The sequence below is a fragment of the Engystomops pustulosus genome, chromosome 4 (assembly GCF_040894005.1).
Source record: "Engystomops pustulosus chromosome 4, aEngPut4.maternal, whole genome shotgun sequence".
Classification (NCBI taxonomy): domain Eukaryota; kingdom Metazoa; phylum Chordata; class Amphibia; order Anura; family Leptodactylidae; genus Engystomops; species Engystomops pustulosus.
In genome coordinates this window covers 133723629-133745266 of record NC_092414.1, presented here as the reverse complement: position 1 = coordinate 133745266, position 21638 = coordinate 133723629, and the positions used below count along the sequence as shown (strand labels likewise).

At 43.2% G+C, this 21638-nt stretch overlaps 1 protein-coding gene across 4 annotated transcripts in view; it reads left to right on the top strand.

The window, feature by feature from the left end:
* Nucleotides 1-19195: 19195 nt before the first annotated feature.
* AHCYL2 (adenosylhomocysteinase like 2) overlaps nucleotides 19196-21638 on the top strand; it is a 62697-nt gene continuing 60254 nt past the window's right edge. For 2 of the 4 annotated variants that reach the window (XM_072147518.1, XM_072147516.1), the window contains exon 1: nucleotides 19196-19605. In XM_072147518.1, the coding sequence (XP_072003619.1) occupies nucleotides 19324-19605 (282 nt within the window). In that variant the 5' untranslated portion in view covers nucleotides 19196-19323. The remainder of the gene's footprint in view (nucleotides 19606-21638) is intronic. The other 2 variants (XM_072147517.1, XM_072147519.1) reach the window with 2 other exon arrangements.

Sequence of the window (21638 nt, the reverse complement as noted above, 5' to 3'; positions counted from 1 at the left end):
AAATTCTCCGGTAGGCGTCATGCAAACCCAGGTCGCTGTTCGAGCGCCATGTTTTGTCAGGTAAATATCCCTTTATCTCGATGTGATGGTGGTCCAAATCATTGTATAGTACGAGCTGCTCGGTGAATCACTCAGACCTTCACATGTTTGAGAGAATTCCAATTTATTTAGGTTGCAGACAGTTTTTATAGGTTCTTGAGACAAAGGAGCCTATTGACCATACCCACATTCCATTAGCCTTCAAGAGGATGTAACTGAAAGATGATCCGTGTACACGGGGGGATGGTGGGAAATGGTACATAGGAGTCTTTTCTATCAATAGAGCCAAAAATCTTTGTATAGATACATGTTACACAAAAGAAAATGGATTCCATTCCCTCACACACTTTACCAGAAATCTGGGATACAAAGCATGTTAAATGCCTCAAATGTATTTAAAATAATTTAATAAAAGGAAAAAAATCTAACTTTTGGAGTCCAGCCTTATAAAATATGGCATTGGAGGCACAGTTTTCCTTTATCCACCCAGGAAAACATGCTCTTTTCCAAGGATCCTAATTTTAATGTAATAATAAAGAATAAACACTAGGCGGCGCCGAACAATCTAAGAATGCCAAATACTGCTTTTAGAGGCACTTGTAATAATATTAAAAAATTTTAAGATTTATTTTTTATTACGGTCCATGCAAGTACTGTATCTTACACTGCAGTGTATTTTAGACAAAAGTCAAGTTGTAGAAGTTATTTACAAAACTAGAATAGATATATATATATCAGTACATGCTTTATACAGAACCTAATCCCAGGCTCTGAATGGTTAAACAGGAAGGTATGGTAAGACATGAATCTTAAAAAAAGGGAAAAGCCTAAAATAATCTGATTCAGGCTACAAATGTATCGTTTTCACAGACAGTAAGCAACTGTCCTGTGGATCACCACCCATGTGCAGATGACAAAAGAAAAAGAGCTGCAAACAAAACCAGGAACTGGAGCTGCCCCCCCCATGCCCAAAGATGCTACAATTTCTCCCAGACTTGGGATCTCTGCTGAATTCACAACCAGATGTTTTCAGCACCATGCTGCACAACTCCAAACTGCGCCTATAAAAAACAACAGTCACTTACAGTATAATGGAGCGAGTTCCTAATATATATTTTCCTCACATCACGACTAAACACACTATTACCTACATAAAACATACTTTATATATTCCCCAAATAATTTATAGTATCTACAGCTTCCACAATTTATTATATATACCAGGCTCCCTGAACTACAGCACCCTGCAAATTTATATATACACCTGATTTATATACAGTTCCTTTAATTTATTTATAACAGCCCCCATATACATACTCCCAAATTAAGTGATATACAGTACTGTATATAAGGTGACCCAGTTTAATTAAAATCCAGCCCCTATATAGAGATACCCCATAGACAGTATATAGAGCTACACCAACCCCAGTACCACACAGCCCCCCCCCCCCGTATACACAGTTTGCCCCCCAGAAGTATACAGAGCCTGTCCCCTCCTCAGTATACACATTATTACACAGCCTTTCCCCCCCTCAGTACTAGTATATACAGCTGACATCCGTAGAAGAAATACTGTACTTCTCTCCAGCCCGGTGCTCCGCCTCTGCTCCTCATCCTCTTCTCTACCCGGCAGCTGCATTGTGTGTAGTGATACAGGCCGGCATGCGTTGTGCTGCACTGCTCTGCTCATCAATCACTTTGGCGCCTTAAAGGCGGCAATGTAATTGATTTTTGAGGTACTAAAGACTTGCCAGAGGTTGGCAAATCCATACTACCGGCGGCAATCCACGGCCCCTTATGAGGGTCCGCATTCTGTTGCCTGAGGCAGGGACTTCACCCCACCTCATGGCAGATGCGGCCCTGCACATGGGGCCATATAATCTACAGCCATATATGAGCCCGTAGAAAGATGTTGCGGAAAATGTCAAAAACATATTTTATTTGCAGATAACAGACCCATTCTTTCAATGGAGCTGCGCACACGAAAGTAGTTTCACTGATATGTGACTATAGAAAACTCAGAACAGGTCCTATAACTGAATTTATTGCCCTTGCCAAACAGGCCTCATCCATGTGCTGTCCATGTATTTGTTTCTATTTAACACAGTCATGTAACCCTTTAAGGAGTTTGGACCAGCTAGTGACATCAATTGCCAGCCTTCCGTCTGCAACACCCCTGCCAAAGTATAGGCAAGGGAGTAGTTGCGAATAGGACCCTCTACCTGTCAGGATCCATCTGGTGAGCCTGCACAACTCACACAAGGGATAATGCAGGGAGATCTCAGGTAATTATCAGCTGTAGATCCTGCCTGAATGGGCAATAGTTAAGAGGGTGTAAGAAGTTATTGACCAATGATGTTGCTGCATTGTAAACTGCAGTGTGATTGGAGAAGTGCTACCGCCTGACCAGGGTAATAATGGACCACTCTCCACAACCACTCCAGTACCAGAATCCGAATCTGCTGTTGACCGTTTAGGCATGTTGCCTGCTACCTGCTCAATAAAGAACCGTGAGTTAATTTGCACAATGTTGTCTCCGTCTGATCCCTGGATACAGCTGTCTACCCCCACGGGTTCCCCATCCATTACTCAGGGACTTATCTTACAGACACTCAGGGGTTGCCCCAGGGAGAATCAGTACATCAGCCTCTCCCTCCATATTTCTTGCACACACCACCTGCTGGAGACCTGCCAGGTTGTAGGACAGCCCTCCGGTCCCCATACCAAGCACCGTGACATCAACCCTAGGCCGCAATTGCCACCCACTCCAGTATTCTGGGCCCCGTCTGCCTAAAGGCCCCACGAAAAGGCTAGGCCCCAGTGGGGGATGTTGCACATCTGACATACAGATGACACATGGACCGTTTTTGCAGACACTGCACTGATGACATGTGGACCCCCTAAATGATAACAATGAAAAGATTGTTTTGTAATAAAAAGAAAAAAACTGACCCAGCTTGTTTGACAGAGATTTAAATATGTTATGGATCAGAGGGGTTGCTAAAAAAGGATTTGTTTTTCTTCTAAAAGGAGTCTGCCAGCAGTTTTGAAAAGTTACAGACAGGATTGTATTAAGACTGGAAGCACTCGGGCAGTCTCCTCAAACTACAGTTTCTATGATAACATCTAACCAAAAGCCTGCTACTGCCTTACTCAGAGCAGGGAACTGTGCTCTGTTCAGTGGAGAGATCTTATACAGCAGTTCACCAAAGTCTTCCAAGTCCAGCTGCTATCCTGGAATAGGATTGCTACTAAACAACACATGGTTACACAGATCTTTCTTTGTTCAAAAGTGGTGACCCTTTATAGAGCTGAAGTAAAAATAAAGTACATTGGAAAAAATAGAGTTGAAGCCGGGGTGAGTCAGAGGGCATTGGGTGGGCCAGTGCAATTGTGGTTGGAGTCCGTGGGCCAGTCCGACCCTGCCTTTAAAATATTCTACTTGTTCTGTGCCATCCAAAAAAGCCAAATCTCACTTACTTACTTGTATAACACAACAAAGGTGTCCAACCCTATCTAAAGTATCTCAAACACAAGGTACCGGCTTATAAAACATAACCTTTGCATGAAAATTATTTTCTTACCACTTCTGAAGCAAATAATAAACCAAAACTTTAAGCCAAAATGGTGGTTAAAAAGGAGAGGTCTTACCAAGTCAGATGTTGAGCCTCAGGATCCATAGCCCTGGTCAAGAACCAAAGGAGGGGGTTCCATGGTCGTGAACTTACGCTGGTCATAAAATGTCCCTCCCATCCTGACAAGGACAGTACCTAAGTTGTCCCTAAATAAGTGCACTATTTGCATAACCTGGCCAATGAGTTACATGGCAATGAGTTACATGGCATTTTTCTTATATCTAGGGCCTCCTCATCTTTTTGCTTTCTCATGGCCTGAATCTCTACACCCAACTCCTGATTCTTAGAAGGGCTAGCATGCATCTCTACTAATGTTACCTGGCCAATCCCTAGCGACCATGGTTTTAAAAGACACCATTCCCAACAGTAAGATGCCTGATCTCCCCGAGCATTATCAATTACTGTTGGCAGCAAGCTGTAGAGAAATGCACTGTGATTTCAAATATACGGTTATTATTGCTATCTATTATGCTATTTCTGAGAAGAACAGCCTTTCCTTAACACTCCAAGTACGGCTGTTCGTGCCTGGACTATTACCCTCTTCATTGGGTAAGCATGAGATTCGTCTTTGCAGAAGCATGGGGAGCACTGAAAAATGAGAAAACTGAAGTATAGCAGTGCTCCAGGTGCTGACAAGACGACCTTGGTGCATTCATTGCCTCATTATCATACTGATTAAACTGGGAATATCTTATATACAAAATAATAAGTTATTTTGGAGATTCTAGCACATTTCTATATCAGCAGTTAATGCATAGTGGAGGTCATAGCTTACTAATGTGCCGTGACAATATCCTGACTTCCATGTTTTTGACCTCAACTTGTTCTATTTCTGAATCTGATCTGCTGTACTGATGACCCCGGTCAGTCGTGTTTATGAACCTCTGCACCTGCTAGTGTACGACTACGCTCCTCTGACCTGTGATGCCTTGATATCTCTTGGTCTACATGATGCAGATACCATTGATTCAGGGTGAGGCAATAGATACCCCAATAGATACCCCTGTGTTTGTCCTTTCTATGACACAGGGCGCAAAACAATGTTGCCATGCCACCTGTGATTTTGCAGTAGACTGGGCAGATGCAGCAGAGAAGAAAGGTGGGCTCACATTATATGTGTATTTTTTCTTAAACAATCCAGGAGGCACTGTTTTGGGAGAGATGGGTTGGTAAATGTCAATGAAAGTCAATTAGGGTGCTTTATATAAATTAAATAGAGGGGCACTTTACCAGAAATCTGGGATACAAAGCATGTTAAATGCCTCAAATGTATTTAAAATAATTTAATAAAAGGAAAAAAATCTAACTTTTGGAGTCCAGCCTTATAAAATATGGCATTGGAGGCACAGTTTTCCTTTATCCACCCAGGAAAACATGCTCTTTTCCAAGGATCCTAATTTTAATGTAATAATAAAGAATAAACACTAGGCGGCGCCGAACAATCTAAGAATGCCAAATACTGCTTTTAGAGGCACTTGTAATAATATTAAAAAATTTTAAGATTTATTTTTTATTACGGTCCATGCAAGTACTGTATCTTACACTGCAGTGTATTTTAGACAAAAGTCAAGTTGTAGAAGTTATTTACAAAACTAGAATAGATATATATATATATCAGTACATGCTTTATACAGAACCTAATCCCAGGCTCTGAATGGTTAAACAGGAAGGTATGGTAAGACATGAATCTTAAAAAAAGGGAAAAGCCTAAAATAATCTGATTCAGGCTACAAATGTATCGTTTTCACAGACAGTAAGCAACTGTCCTGTGGATCACCACCCATGTGCAGATGACAAAAGAAAAAGAGCTGCAAACAAAACCAGGAACTGGAGCTGCCCCCCCCATGCCCAAAGATGCTACAATTTCTCCCAGACTTGGGATCTCTGCTGAATTCACAACCAGATGTTTTCAGCACCATGCTGCACAACTCCAAACTGCGCCTATAAAAAACAACAGTCACTTACAGTATAATGGAGCGAGTTCCTAATATATATTTTCCTCACATCACGACTAAACACACTATTACCTACATAAAACATACTTTATATATTCCCCAAATAATTTATAGTATCTACAGCTTCCACAATTTATTATATATACCAGGCTCCCTGAACTACAGCACCCTGCAAATTTATATATACACCTGATTTATATACAGTTCCTTTAATTTATTTATAACAGCCCCCATATACATACTCCCAAATTAAGTGATATACAGTACTGTATATAAGGTGACCCAGTTTAATTAAAATCCAGCCCCTATATAGAGATACCCCATAGACAGTATATAGAGCTACACCAACCCCAGTACCACACAGCCCCCCCCCCCGTATACACAGTTTGCCCCCCAGAAGTATACAGAGCCTGTCCCCTCCTCAGTATACACATTATTACACAGCCTTTCCCCCCCTCAGTACTAGTATATACAGCTGACATCCGTAGAAGAAATACTGTACTTCTCTCCAGCCCGGTGCTCCGCCTCTGCTCCTCATCCTCTTCTCTACCCGGCAGCTGCATTGTGTGTAGTGATACAGGCCGGCATGCGTTGTGCTGCACTGCTCTGCTCATCAATCACTTTGGTGCCTTAAAGGCGGCAATGTAATTGATTTTTGAGGTACTAAAGACTTGCCAGAGGTTGGCAAATCCATACTACCGGCGGCAATCCACGGCCCCTTATGAGGGTCCGCATTCTGTTGCCTGAGGCAGGGACTTCACCCCACCTCATGGCAGATGCGGCCCTGCACATGGGGCCATATAATCTACAGCCATATATGAGCCCGTAGAAAGATGTTGCGGAAAATGTCAAAAACATATTTTATTTGCAGATAACAGACCCATTCTTTCAATGGAGCTGCGCACACGAAAGTAGTTTCACTGATATGTGACTATAGAAAACTCAGAACAGGTCCTATAACTGAATTTATTGCCCTTGCCAAACAGGCCTCATCCATGTGCTGTCCATGTATTTGTTTCTATTTAACACAGTCATGTAACCCTTTAAGGAGTTTGGACCAGCTAGTGACATCAATTGCCAGCCTTCCGTCTGCAACACCCCTGCCAAAGTATAGGCAAGGGAGTAGTTGCGAATAGGACCCTCTACCTGTCAGGATCCATCTGGTGAGCCTGCACAACTCACACAAGGGATAATGCAGGGAGATCTCAGGTAATTATCAGCTGTAGATCCTGCCTGAATGGGCAATAGTTAAGAGGGTGTAAGAAGTTATTGACCAATGATGTTGCTGCATTGTAAACTGCAGTGTGATTGGAGAAGTGCTACCGCCTGACCAGGGTAATAATGGACCACTCTCCACAACCACTCCAGTACCAGAATCCGAATCTGCTGTTGACCGTTTAGGCATGTTGCCTGCTACCTGCTCAATAAAGAACCGTGAGTTAATTTGCACAATGTTGTCTCCGTCTGATCCCTGGATACAGCTGTCTACCCCCACGGGTTCCCCATCCATTACTCAGGGACTTATCTTACAGACACTCAGGGGTTGCCCCAGGGAGAATCAGTACATCAGCCTCTCCCTCCATATTTCTTGCACACACCACCTGCTGGAGACCTGCCAGGTTGTAGGACAGCCCTCCGGTCCCCATACCAAGCACCGTGACATCAACCCTAGGCCGCAATTGCCACCCACTCCAGTATTCTGGGCCCCGTCTGCCTAAAGGCCCCACGAAAAGGCTAGGCCCCAGTGGGGGATGTTGCACATCTGACATACAGATGACACATGGACCGTTTTTGCAGACACTGCACTGATGACATGTGGACCCCCTAAATGATAACAATGAAAAGATTGTTTTGTAATAAAAAGAAAAAAACTGACCCAGCTTGTTTGACAGAGATTTAAATATGTTATGGATCAGAGGGGTTGCTAAAAAAGGATTTGTTTTTCTTCTAAAAGGAGTCTGCCAGCAGTTTTGAAAAGTTACAGACAGGATTGTATTAAGACTGGAAGCACTCGGGCAGTCTCCTCAAACTACAGTTTCTATGATAACATCTAACCAAAAGCCTGCTACTGCCTTACTCAGAGCAGGGAACTGTGCTCTGTTCAGTGGAGAGATCTTATACAGCAGTTCACCAAAGTCTTCCAAGTCCAGCTGCTATCCTGGAATAGGATTGCTACTAAACAACACATGGTTACACAGATCTTTCTTTGTTCAAAAGTGGTGACCCTTTATAGAGCTGAAGTAAAAATAAAGTACATTGGAAAAAATATTTAGATTTTGAATTGCCCTATAAAGACGACTGAACAATAAAACTGTTCTTGATATGCTGCCGTTAAAATATTTCTCTGAAGCCTTCTTTAGTTTGATTTCTACCAGTATATTTGAGTGAGACAAGGTCTTCCACATTCTTCTCCTGGTTGTAATTCCCACTATTTTAATCCATCCTGGACTCGGTTAAATCCTCTTTGTTTTAATTCCAGCATACTGAAGTGATGGAACATGTAAACATTCCTTATGACAAGTGGCACCAGTATGCCTTTAGTCTGGCATTGTCGACAACGTAATACTCCTTACCATAAGGCTAGAAACATGCTGGAATGCATCCTGGAACATCAATGTACTGAGCACCACATTCACTAGATCATCTGTGGGACGATATGGAACAGGATGTTCAGATTACAAATTCACCAACAGATAAAAACATTGCTTTGCAGGTTACATTTCTGTTAAGTCATTCATTGATAAATGATAGAGCACCTAAAAAATTAGATAATGCTCAAATTTGCAAGAGGGCTGGACACATTACAGGAAGCTGGGGAAACACTTGCAGACCTCATTGATGACATCATCACCCAAGCAAGTGTAGAGTTCAGATAGTGGTGGTATAATCACAATTTTGGTTACTTACTTTCATCTTATTTTTTGCATACTACAACGTATCTGTTGAAAAATTTACAATTTAGCACTGTATTTTTGTCATGCATCTCATTTTTTGGGGCGTGTATATTACTTATCCATTGTATACATTTGCATTTTTTTTTTCTCTGCAAACATGTATACGTATACTTTTTTTGGTTGTCTTGATAAAGTTTGAAGAATTTAAAGGAAATCTACCATTTGCTTTTAAGCATTATAAACCAAACATACCTTAAGAATGCTGTAGCTACACTGATGCAGAAACATATCTTGTTTAGTCCCTGAACTGAGTGGTTTTGCTGATAAAGCTATTATAAATTATAATAATAAGGTTCTGTTGCTCCTGTGGCTTCCCTCGCAACCTTAAAGAAAATCTATTATTTGATTTCATGCATTATGAACCAAACATACCTTGAGAATGCTGTAGCGACACTGATGCAGAATCATATCTTGTTTAATCCCTGAGTTGGGTAGTTTGCGAAAAAAACTATTATAAAATTCAGGACCTTGGGAAAGCTGAATCCACATTGCACACATTACACACACGCTTTCTGAACAGCCAAGACAGGACTGATCACCCTGTGCTGGATAACACTGCAGCTGGGGGACGGTGCAGTAATTGATTATTCTGCCTGGCAGGGAGAATAATGCCTGCCTGTGATTACATCATTCTCTAGTGCAGTGTATAACTATTGTGAGGGGGAAAGCGCCTAGCACATTATCATAATTTCATAATTGTTTTTTTCAGCAAAACCACTCAGCACAGGGATTAAACAAGACATGTTTCTGCATAAATGTAGCTACAGGGGTGCTGTGGTGGTGGCTTGTTGATTTGGAATCCTATTGGTAGGCACTTGTAGGTCATACTATGCCCCGTTTTGGGCATCGTCAATACTTGTTATCATTTACTATGTGATTATCCTCATGTGCCCAGGTGTGATATCCCACTGTGGAATAATACTGTTGTTGACTTCTGACCACCACCTTTTGTGTTGTTGTTGTTGTGGTTTTATCTTGTTTTTAATATATTCCTGGATTGTCTATTTTGTCGTACAATAAAAACTTAACTTATAATATGGTATTGGCTTATTGTCGATGTTAAATTGAATTGATCCTATATACTTTATTTTTTGGTATTCATGCACAGACTTCATCTAATTTGAAAAGTCTGAACGTAAATTAATATCACGCAACTTGCTTAACCCCTTACTGATGGGTGGCGTATATTTACACATTGGCTGCAGATGTAGACTGTAACATCGAACGTGGGTTTTTCGCCATGTTGCACCATTTTTAAAAAAAATGTTAGAAAAAGATTACACAGTTCCCAAAATAGTAGCACAGAAAATGTCAGCTCATGCCTCAAAAATTACACCTCACACAGCTCCTTACACCGAAGTATGAAAGAGATATCAGTGCCAAAAGATGGCGAAACGAAGAATTTCTTTTTGTACATAATGTTTAAATTTTTTTAAATGTATTAAAAACATATAAATTTAGTATCCCCGTGATCATACCGACCCAAAAAATAAAGGAGACATGTCATTTCAGACACACAGTGAAAAACCAAGTTCACAAGAAAATGGTGCAAATGCATATTTTGACCAGTTTTACTGCATTTGGAATTTTTTTTCCACTTCCCAGTACACCGCATGGGATATTAAAGAGGATCTGTCACCCTAAAAAAAGCACTAGGAGAACCCTCCGATAAAGATAGCAGACACTGTAGCGCCGTACTCTCAGAACACCGGTCCGAGCTTACAGCAGTCCGGTATAATCATGAGGGGGCGGTCCGTGCAGGCAGTGACTGCAGCATAAAGCCCAGCAGTCACCGCCTGCCAATGGCGTGGGAGGGGTGGTCCGGGGAAGATGCAGCATGAATACGCTTGACCACTGTGAGCTGGTCTGGTGTTCCTAGGGTACAGCGCTGCAGTGTCCGCTAGTTTTATCGTAGGGTTAAATGTGGTAGCGCTAGGAGCTGCTTACTTTACTGTTTTTTTTAGGGCGACAGATCACTACATCACTACAAAATGCAATTTGTTGCAGAGAAAACAAGCCCACACACAGATCTTTCCATGGATAAATGATATTGATTTTTAAAGGTGGGGATTGAAAAATGGAAACACAAAAACAGAAAAAGTGTCTGGTCATTAAAGGGGTTAGAGAAATGTAAGTGAACCATTTTCCCAATTGAGTGGGTGTTCTGGATTGGAAACATATTCAGATCCAGAAACCGCCATGTAGTGGCTCTGTGTACTATAATCATAAAAAATATTTCTCTATCCTGCTCGTGGCAATTTTGAATGCAGACTGGCGCTTTTTAGCTGTTGACATTGGGGCATATTGCAGGACAAACCATTTTTGTACTTTTAAAACTTTAAACATTGAGTGAAAGTTGTACACTGAGACACTGCAAATGTGTGAGAATCTTCTGAGGCCTTACCTCAAATATAATCCACAAAAAAGACGATCAATTACTCGTTATCGAGACCCCGGAATAAAGTGGAATCCAAGTTTACAATTCTATCTGGGAAGTGGGTGGTTCTTTATTATAGGAAAAAGACAGCAACTGAAATAGCTGCACGCAGCCGTAGATCCTGGTGTATGGGATCCAAATACTCACAAAATAAGGAAAGGCCACAGCATCCAATGCAGTTTAAAGAAGTCTGTATGTCTTTATTCAAGCTTAACAAAGATTCATGGTGAATCGAAACGTTGCTGCTTTTTTCATGCCCATGTGAATAAAGGCATACAGCCTTCATTAAACTGCATTGGATGCCATGGCCTTTCCTTATTTGGTTCGTTATTATATCATACAATCAACAAAAACAATGCCTTGTGATTCAATTAAAACTTTTTCTTTACTTCAAAATCATCTTTAAAGAGAACCCTAATCTAAATATATTTTCATAAACTGCCATTAGAAAGCCTCTATTCCTTCATTGTCCCTCTACATGCCTGTAAACTTAAAGAGAACCCGTCAGGCAAAATAACCCCCCTAAACTACCGTAAATATATTTTCATAAAATGCCATTAGAATGCATTGCCTCTATCCCTTCATTGTCCCTCTACATGCCAGTAAACCTAAGGGTGATGCCACACATGGTGTTTTGAAACCGTTTTTGGTCCGTTTTTAAGCGATCCATTGAAAACGATCTGTTTTTGACAGGTTTTCCAAATTTGCGCAATTCAAAACAGACATGTTTTGCGTTTTCAAAAAACGGTTTCAAAACGCCATGTGTGTCTACACTCTAAGCAATGAGGTCATAAAGCTATATGCAAATGACCTGTGAAATGTCCAATGAAACATTATCATATGCAAGCTGTCCAGCTTATTCATGAGTGGGAGGCACAGCCACACCCTCAGTGCTTGATTGACAGCCTGTATAATGATGTAATGGCTCCTCCATGTGCTCGCTGGTGGCCATGCCTCCTGCAGCCTGTGTGTATAGGAGAGATACAACAGCTCCAGGATGCAGCCATGTTATAGCAGAACATGTCAGGTACTTGTGTAGCTGATGTCTGTGTCTCTCACATGTGTATTAGGAGGATGCAGCATGTCAGCAGATAAAGCACAGACACTAGCAATGCTTTACTATACATTACACACAGACATAAGCAGGGGGAGGAGAGGCGAGGGGTAACAGGGGTGACATCACTGCTTCTGACCATGTGACCAGCCTCATTTACATAATAAAGAATAGATGATTATGCAATGATTAATGTATGAATTGACTAGATAAAGGATGGGATGGGATCCTTGTGAGCTGCTACAACAGGTAGAGGTGACAGAAATAGTGACAGAGACATGATGACAGGTGTCCTTTAATATTTATCGCCATATTCACAATGCCATAAAACGGCACTTGAAGACTTATCTTAGTCCATTTAGCGGGGAAAAATTTTAGGGTCCGCTCTGCAGAGCAGAGTAGTCTCCTGGCGTGGAGACAGCGTTTTGATCAAGCTATAAGCGACGTTTCAGGGGACCCCCCCCTTTTTCAAGCCTATGTGTAGCCACCTGGATGTGAGTAATATACTCTACATACACCTGTATAATAATTACAAGCAGTACAATGTCTTCTTTGTGCGCCATGAAACAAAGTGGTATATTGTAGCAAATATAATAGCAAATATGATACAAATGGCAACAGTACGTTACACTGAAACACATTAAAATTGCAATTTTAGTTTAACCCGTTAGGATTATTCTAAACGATAAATCCATTATGTTTCCTTTTGGAGCAACCTTATCCTCAATTGCCCTTCTTCATTACCTACATTACCCTCAAAAATACACCATACACGACCAGGTCATTGACTTTATGACTACATTCATGAAAATGATGAGCAACTGTAGTCTCACCCAGCGTCAGACTAGGATACCTCGGGTCCACCAGTAAAATTTGATCTTGAAGCCTGTCACGGTTACACCCACGATCCTCGGTACGGATCGCGGGTGCACCCGTACCTGCTGCCGTTGCCCCCGCTCCCCCTGGTCCATACTCTACTCGCCTGGCTCCGCCGGCGTCCTCCGAGGCCGCGCTCCTGCTTCCTGAGGCCGCACGCTCCCAATGCTAGGGCACGCGCACCCGACTCTTCAGGAATTTAAAGGGCCAGCGTCCTCCTTATTGGCGCTGGCATCCAGGCTCTGCTATATAGCCTGGCGACTCCCAGCACCCCCTGCCGGATCTTCAGGTCATTCTACTGAAAAGAAAGCCTCCCTGAGCGTTTCCAGACACCTCCAAGTTTCCTGAGCGTTTCCAGACACCTCCATGTTCCTGTGGTGTTCCCGTGTTCCTGTGGTGTTCCCATGTTCCTGTGGCGGTCCCGTGTTCCTCTGGCGGTCCCGTAATCCTGTGGTGGTCCCATAATCCTGTGGCGGTCCTGTATCCCAGTGGTCTTCCAAGGTCCTGCCAGCCATCCTTCCGAGGTCCTGCCAGCCGTCCTTCTGTGGTGCCAGCCATCCTTCCGAGGTCCTGCCAGCCGACCCCCCGAGGTCCTGCAATCCCGAGGTCCTGCCATCCCGTGGTCCTGCCTTCCCATGGTCCTGCCTACCCGTGTCCTTACCTTGGCTGCCACCAAGAACTGTATGTCATTGCTGCATCTGCATAAAGAAGTTTACCTGTGGGATCGCATAGCAACATAAAACTTCTCTTCAAATTTAAATTGTTCCTAGGTATGGAGTGACGACGGGTAGTGCCGTTTCTGTCTATGTCTTACATTCCATGGGAGTGCAAAGGAAGCTCTCGCTGATGCTTTAGTCCATTTCTGCATATACGTTTGCCACAAGATAACATATATGTGGGTTCGTTACTGAATGCAGAGTAAACACAATCTTACTTCAGTAGGTGATCTATGAAATGCAGCGTAAACACCACATGAGAACGCGGCCTCAGTCCTTCTAGATTTTTGTTACTTCCTGACCATTTCAGATTAGCCAGTATCTGCTGGTTATGCAGTTTATGGCATAATGCTGGTTTGGCTTCACTCACAAGGCTCCAAACATGAACGTGGACGTGAATGTGGACATGAACGCTTATTCGTCATATGTCTCTGTTAACCAGTTCAACCAAAGACTGCTACCATAGTCAAGAATTTTCCTTTTTTCTGCCGACAGAATGGACAGGCAAGGGGAGTTCCTGTCCCAAGTCTGCACAATGAATGTTTACTGAGTTTTACTGAAAACTAGGACAGGTCGACCTGGCTTCGTTTTGTTTGCCAGCCAGAACGGATGGCAGATACATCGTGAGGTCTAAGCCAGCCTATGATTAATCTACCCCAATATGTCCCAAAGATAAGAAAAAGAAAGTGTTTGATAGTAATGTCACACTGTTGCCTGTTGATTGTGTCCTACAATGGAAAAGAGATTCCCTAACACCAACTAACAGAAATTAGCTTTGTTACGACAATTGTGAATTGTTTCCTGCTTTTCTTTTGTTAAGTCAGTTAACTGTGCTAAAAATTGTCCCTTGTTTAGGTGTTGTCCTTTACAAATAAAGCCCTCAGTGTAAATACTGTTCTTTGTAATGCAAATAAAAAAATTGTAATAATCACATAAAGTGGGAATTCTTAAGAAGACAATAGTGCACATTTACTTATCTTGTCACTGGAGTTCACTGAAAGTGCATTGTCCTTCTATAATGCAGCATGTAGCAATTCACTAAGATCGTGCGCCTGAAATCTTGAATGTGTCATGAATGTGTCCGACAGAGTTCAGCATCTTTTTTTGTGGTGCATCTTAAACATAGGACTTGTGACACAATTGAAAGGTTAAATACAGCGCTCTGTCCGAATCAGTCAGACTGTGCGATGGCTCCCTCCAAATTGTGTCGCATGGAAGCCGGCGCAACTGCACCACACACAGGGTTGTGTGCGTCACAATCCAACTGCAAGCCGTTTCAGCCCTGAAAAAGGTGCACAGTCCGACAAAAGTGTGCACCGCGACCCTAAGTAAATGAGCCCTATTGTATGTCTATTGGGAAACATGAACCTCACAGACATGGTTCCCCCAGGACTTCCACAAGGGGTTATTCACAATGACGTTTCTGGTAAAAACAGATTTACTGTTTTGTATCCTCATCCATTAAAATTACAAAAATACTTTGGTTTAACATTGGCTAGAAGGCAGGCTTGCTTCCCCAGCATCATTAGTGAAAAAATAGGACAGGTTCTAAAAAGAGACCACAGAACACATAAAGAAATGGACATGTGAAAACACAGAGAAAATAAAGGGTCTCTATGCTAACCGTGAAAATCACCTGCTATTTTTTAAATTTGGATACATTACAGACATGCACACATAAGTTTCATCTTTCTACAGGTTTCTGTTAAGCCCCAGTTTCTGTACATAACACCTGTACAATGAAAGCTCCTGAGTTGCCTATCTATATTAGCACAATGATTAGGATACAGCAGATAAGCGGTAAATAGAACCTTGATAGCAACAGGTTAACTAATCGGGAAGTTAAACTATTAACTCATTTATGAAATTCTCTTACACACATTAGATTCATGGCTAGAATATCTTCCAGGATCCTGATAACAGATCATGGTTTGGTATAAAATGGTTCTTTGAATTCTTTAAGGATAACTTAAGAACACTGTTATCAAGTGTCTTCCAGTACAAAGAACTAATGTGTTTTTCCTCATCAGTATGTTGCCGAAATTTTACCTTAGGCTTGTTTCAGACAACCATATTTACAATCCGTATTACATCCATGTTTTGGGGTCTGTAATATCTTTTTGTCTTCGTTTTGAGATGCAATCCAAAGGCTCCAACACTGATCACATGCTGGGGCACAGTGGCGTAACAAGATTCCAGTGGGCCCCAGTGCAAACTTACAATTGGGGCCCCCAAATACCTAAACACTCACTAGTGGCCCTCTCCTGCACATTATACTTCAGAACACTATATATCATATATACACTGCACACACACACACATACATACACTATATATACACACATGCATAACACATATATAAACACAGCAACATATATACTCTACACACAATATATATATGTTACACATAAAAATACACCCACACCATATAGAAGAAATACCACATACTGAAATACAATTGCACATAAATATACACCCATACAAATACCGACATACCTGTACAATACTAATAATATTGCAGTACATTATATACAACATATATAAATATATAACAGCTGGGGAAAAATGCACTATACAGCTCCATCAGTTGCAGAAGTTTGATAACTTCTGCAGCCATGTCTTATTGCTAAAGAATTCACCACAAGACGTCTTCATCTCTGTGCAGCACATTTCAAACAGCATCTCTAAAAACACTATGGGGCTCATTTACTAAGGGTCCGTCGGACGCAATCGTTTCCCGACGATTTCCGTTTTCTGCCAAATTGCCCCGGGATTTTGGTGCACGCGATTGGATTTTGACGCATCGGCGCCGGCTTGCACGTGACAGAAATGGGGGGGGGGGGCGCCAGACAACCCGACGGATTTAGACAAACCGCAGAATTTAAAAAAGGATTTGTGTCGCAAGATCAGCACTCACATGTACCAGGAAGAAGAAGGTGAACTCTTTCAGGACCTTGGGAAAGCTGGATCAGGCTAGCTGCCTACATAAACACATTACACACTGAGCTTGGCATTAGACTTGGAGGTTAGTCAAGACATGACTAATCAACCTGAGCTGGATCACTCATACACATCAGCTGAGGGATGGTGCACAATTGATTTTCTGCCTTCAGGCACAACCCATGGATTACAACATCCTCTGATGCAGTGAATAACTAATGTGCTAGAATCTGCTGTGAGAAGCGCTGAACCAGCCACAGGGCTCAGCCACAGTAGCGAGACAGCTACATTATCGTAATTTTATAATTTTTCTAGGGGGTAAATGCTGTACGCTGTGCCTAGGTGGTGGCCATGCAAGGGTGTTTAGTGCGTCCGCACCACTGGAACAGTGGACAGAGAACCTGAAAAAGAGCTAGTCCCATTGAGAAATATGCTTAAAGGGGTTGGCCACTTTACTTCATATTTTTTGTAATGTGTGTGTAAGTGTGGGGGGCAGGGTATTAGGTAATCTACCGATACACATCTAATAATAGTTCTGCTCCTCTTTCTTGATATGTAAAGTCAGGGCCAATTCCAGCCTTTTGGCTGCCTGAGGCGAAACTTGAAAATGCTGCCCCCCCCATGCACCCAATGATGCTACCTTACACACAAGTAGTCAGTCGGTGACAGACACAGGCGAAATCTTCTTTAAAATATCACACCAAATTATGTGATACACAGTATTCCATATAAGGCCACCCAGTTTAATTAAAATCCAGCACCTATATACAGATCCCCCATAGAGTGCATGAAGTTCTACACTCATACACACATTAATACACTCACATATTTATGTAGCCATATATATTTATACACTCATACATACATTATAAACAAACTCATAAAGTATATACACACACAAAATATGTACACATCATACATTTATACACATCATATATACATTCTGTATAACACATATACATTATAAACATTATAGCATATAAATATATACTTGGACATAAAGTATATATAAACACCCTACAGTATATACACAAACAGTATAAACACAATATATAAACACATACTATATATAAATACTGTAGTATATGCACATATACAATATATAGACATCATACATATAATATATACATACCATACATCATATACACACAGTTTATATACATCATGCACACATACATATAGTATGTACACACCATACACAGACACCATATATACTCATACAGCATATACACACACAAAGCATACACACACATACAAAAAACATTATATACATACATCAGTGCCTCCTGACTGATCAGCCGATCTTCAATTGTGTCCCCAAGATGGTGCAGTTCTTTGGCTGACATTTGCTGCACTCTGTGCTGCTAGGGCTGCTGCTGTTCCTTGAGTCTATGGCTGATCAGCAGCCCTGTGTACAGATGGTGGGGACGACCCAGTGCTGCTGTGTGAGCATCATCGGGATCCGACGGAGGAGCAGCTGCTGTGTTACCTGATGCATGGCCCGAGCCTCCTCCGTGAGTTTGAAGGGGATTGTTATCTAACTCTGCCAAAGCCGGCGCGGAGACCAGAGATTGTACACAGCTACTGCCTTCTCCCGCCGAATGCTCTGTGCCAGGACGCAGGCGGCGTGACATCATCACACGCCGCCTGGGTCCTCCAGAGCAACAGAGTGGCGCAGACTAACAGGCCTGCGCCGCTCTGTATATTAATCGCGTCTGTGTTCTTAAAGAAACAGACGCGATTAATATCATGGTGGGTGATTCGGGCGGCAATGGGCACCCGAATCACCCTCATTTTATTCCCCCAAGATGCCGCTCCCATCAGGACTCAGACATCTGCCGACTGAGGCAAGATTTTCATCTCGCCTCATGACAGGTGCGACCCTGTGTAAAGTGTCATTTACCTCATCAGCCAGACATTCCTGTCCATAAAATGACTGCAGAGGGTCATGTGATCTCTAACTGGCAATTGTTCATGGACAGATAGAGGTCACATGACCCTCCATCTGTGGACAGGAACATCTGGCTGATGAGGTAAAACACAGAACACAACATTTAATAGATATTGGTGAATTGCCCAATATCCTGCACACCCACACATTACAAAAGAGATGAGGCATAGTGGGCAACCCCTTTAAGTGTTATCCAGCAATGTGTAGCACCAGTTTGTATATGTATTCGTGCTTGTACTTATGTAACCATGTAACTAGCAACACTAAGCAATCATCAAGCATAAAATTGTTTATAGATTGAGTCTCTCAGTATATACTGTCTTGTCTGTACTGTGTATGACTGTAATCGCATGTAACTATCAGCACTATGCACAAATGAATTTCCCCACCAGGGGCTCAATAAAGTTGTATCGTATGGTATGGTCCGTATCGCTCCTCCCGCAAACGCGCAGGGCACTCTGGTAGTTGTAGTATAGTGACGCTTCTAAGACAATAACGAATGTAATAGGAAACTACAAATCCCACCATGCTTATCCAAGTACATGAATGACCGTGAAGCATGTCGGTAGTTGTAGTTAAGCAGGATGCACAAGGTCCTCCTTCTAATTGTGGGAGAAACTAGCCTTCCCATGTTTCCCTGCGGCGTGGGCGGGGCATCCTGCGGGGGCGTGCCAGAGGCTGCCGGCAGCGTGCTAGTGTTTGTGTGCATCTGGAGGCGGCTGAGTAGAGAGCAGCTAGAGCCGGGGACATTCGAGTGTCTGGCGATATGTCCGTGCAGGTAGTGACAGCGAAGATGGCAGAAGTGGAGATGAAGGATGCAACTAAAGAGAAGCCGAATGATGTTGTCCCGGCAGCTGCCCCTGCAGCGCCGATCAACGCTGCCCTGCCTAGCGAGCCCGACAACAACACGGCGCTGTCCCCGCTCAGCCAGCCGGTAAAGGGAGTCCCAGCCTCTGCCATGAAGAGGAGCGACCCCGCGCAGCGGCCCGGAGACGGAGCGGCCAGCCCGGAGGGCGCAGTCAGCGAGGCCCCGCGCACTGTGAAGAAGGTAATGTCCCCGCTTATAATGTGCGCACCGGCCGGGCATCACTACCTGGCCGTGACGTCACCCGGCCTGGCTTCCGTGCCGCTACCCGGGAGTCAATGTCACCCCTTCCTTCTCCCCGGGTCTGTCCGTACATCGCACTGCAGCTCGTACGCTGATGTGTCGCTAGTGGTCAGCACTGACTGGGAGGGTGTATGCGATGTACACAGGAGCGCAGCTACTGTCTGTGCCGCTCCACTGATGCTTCCCTTATGGGGACTACTTTTCCTCCATCTTTCGGCGGAAGAGCATCTATCTGTTGCTATGGCGTGATGCGCACAGGTGCGCACCTCGGCTGTCATTAAGAGATTCCTCCGTCCCTGCGATCTTATCCCTCATTGGTCAGGGCTTGGGCCGCAGTGATTGGTGTTCGTCCTGCGTCTGGTGCGTCTCTTCTGCTGAAGATGCGCTGAGGAGAAGCGCGGGCTGCGTGCACTGTGGCGCTGCTCCGTACTGTGACCTTGACGTGTCCTTTTATAACGACTTGTAATTGCGTCTAGTGCTGGATAAATGTCCATCACTAGGACCGGGTCCATGGGTGACCCTCCGGACATGTCACTAGTGATGCTGCCAGGGTATCTGTAGCTTCTTCCCCGGTCATTTCCGTTTCATTCATCATGTGTACACGGTTATACGTGTCCATCTAACAGCAGGCACGGGGCAGCTCATCGGATCGTCACATGTAGTGAAGGAAAATACATATTCTTTGTATAGGGAAAAGTTGTACAATATTCTAATATACTTTGGTATCAATTCCACACTGTTCTCTAGATCTCTGCTTGCTGTCATTATATAGAAATCCTCTATTTACTTCCTGTGAATGAAGATGTTATAACTAAGGATGGATGGTGTGTGTGAACGACCGGCTCTTGTGTGTGTGATCGGGAGTCTCTCTTCAGTGAGTAAATTGCTCACTTAAATCCGCCCCATCCGGCTCATCACGTCCCTTTTAACCGGATAAAATCGGGTTAAGAGTAGGGTGACTGGCTGGACTGAGTCTCCTTATTATATATTTAAAGGGCACCTGTCACATTTTTCACAAATACAGCTAGTGGCTGCTTCCCATAGAGACTTATTAACTGACACCCTCTTTTAGCTAAATATTGTTTTCCTAGCATCCCTATATAATCAAACTTTATAATTTTACCAGGTATCCAAGGATGTCTAGAATGAGTTGGGCAGGGCAGGGCATGGCCTCCTCGGGCTGACATAACAGATCCTTTAGCCTCTTAACGTTAGGAAACTGTACCCCATGCATATATATCTTATCTAAAATATCACCGCATTCCAGCATGGAGAGCAGTAGAAGTCCATGCAGGCATGCTGTGATTTCATTGATAGTTTGCTAATGTTAGGAGGCTAAAGGACCTGCAATGATGTCATTCTGGTGACATGACATTGCTAAGAACGGGATGAGCTGCTGGATTCAGCCTGAGGAGGCTAAAGGACCTGCAATATCAGCCGTGACCCCACACCCACCTTTACTCAATATGGATACCGGGTAAAATTATAGAGTTGATTTATATGGGGATCTGAGGGAAACAATTTTTAGCTAAAAGAAATGTCCGTTGGTTACTAAAGCTCCATGGGAACCTGCCACCAGTTGTATTTGTGAAAAATGTGACTGGTTCCCTTTAATAGGGAGCTGTTCAGGTGCCTGAAGAGCCGGCTGAGCTTAAAGGAAACTTACCACTTTAAAATGACCCTTCTGACCCACAAATACCTTAAGCTAGCTCAGGATGAGCTGATGCCGGACCATATTTTCAATTAAACCAGAAACTGCTGTATTTGTACAAAAATGATTTTCTTTTGGTAGTAAAATCTCCCTTCGGCGCTTCTGTAAGCGTCATACGGCGCGCACCCCGGACCCTGCTCTGCGATCACACTCTCGTCAGCGCCGCTCCCGTCACTAATTTTGCTGTGCCCGAGAGCCGGTGACGTCACCGAGCTCTCGGGCACACTAGCGCATGCGCGCCACCTCCTCCCGGCGTGTCGCG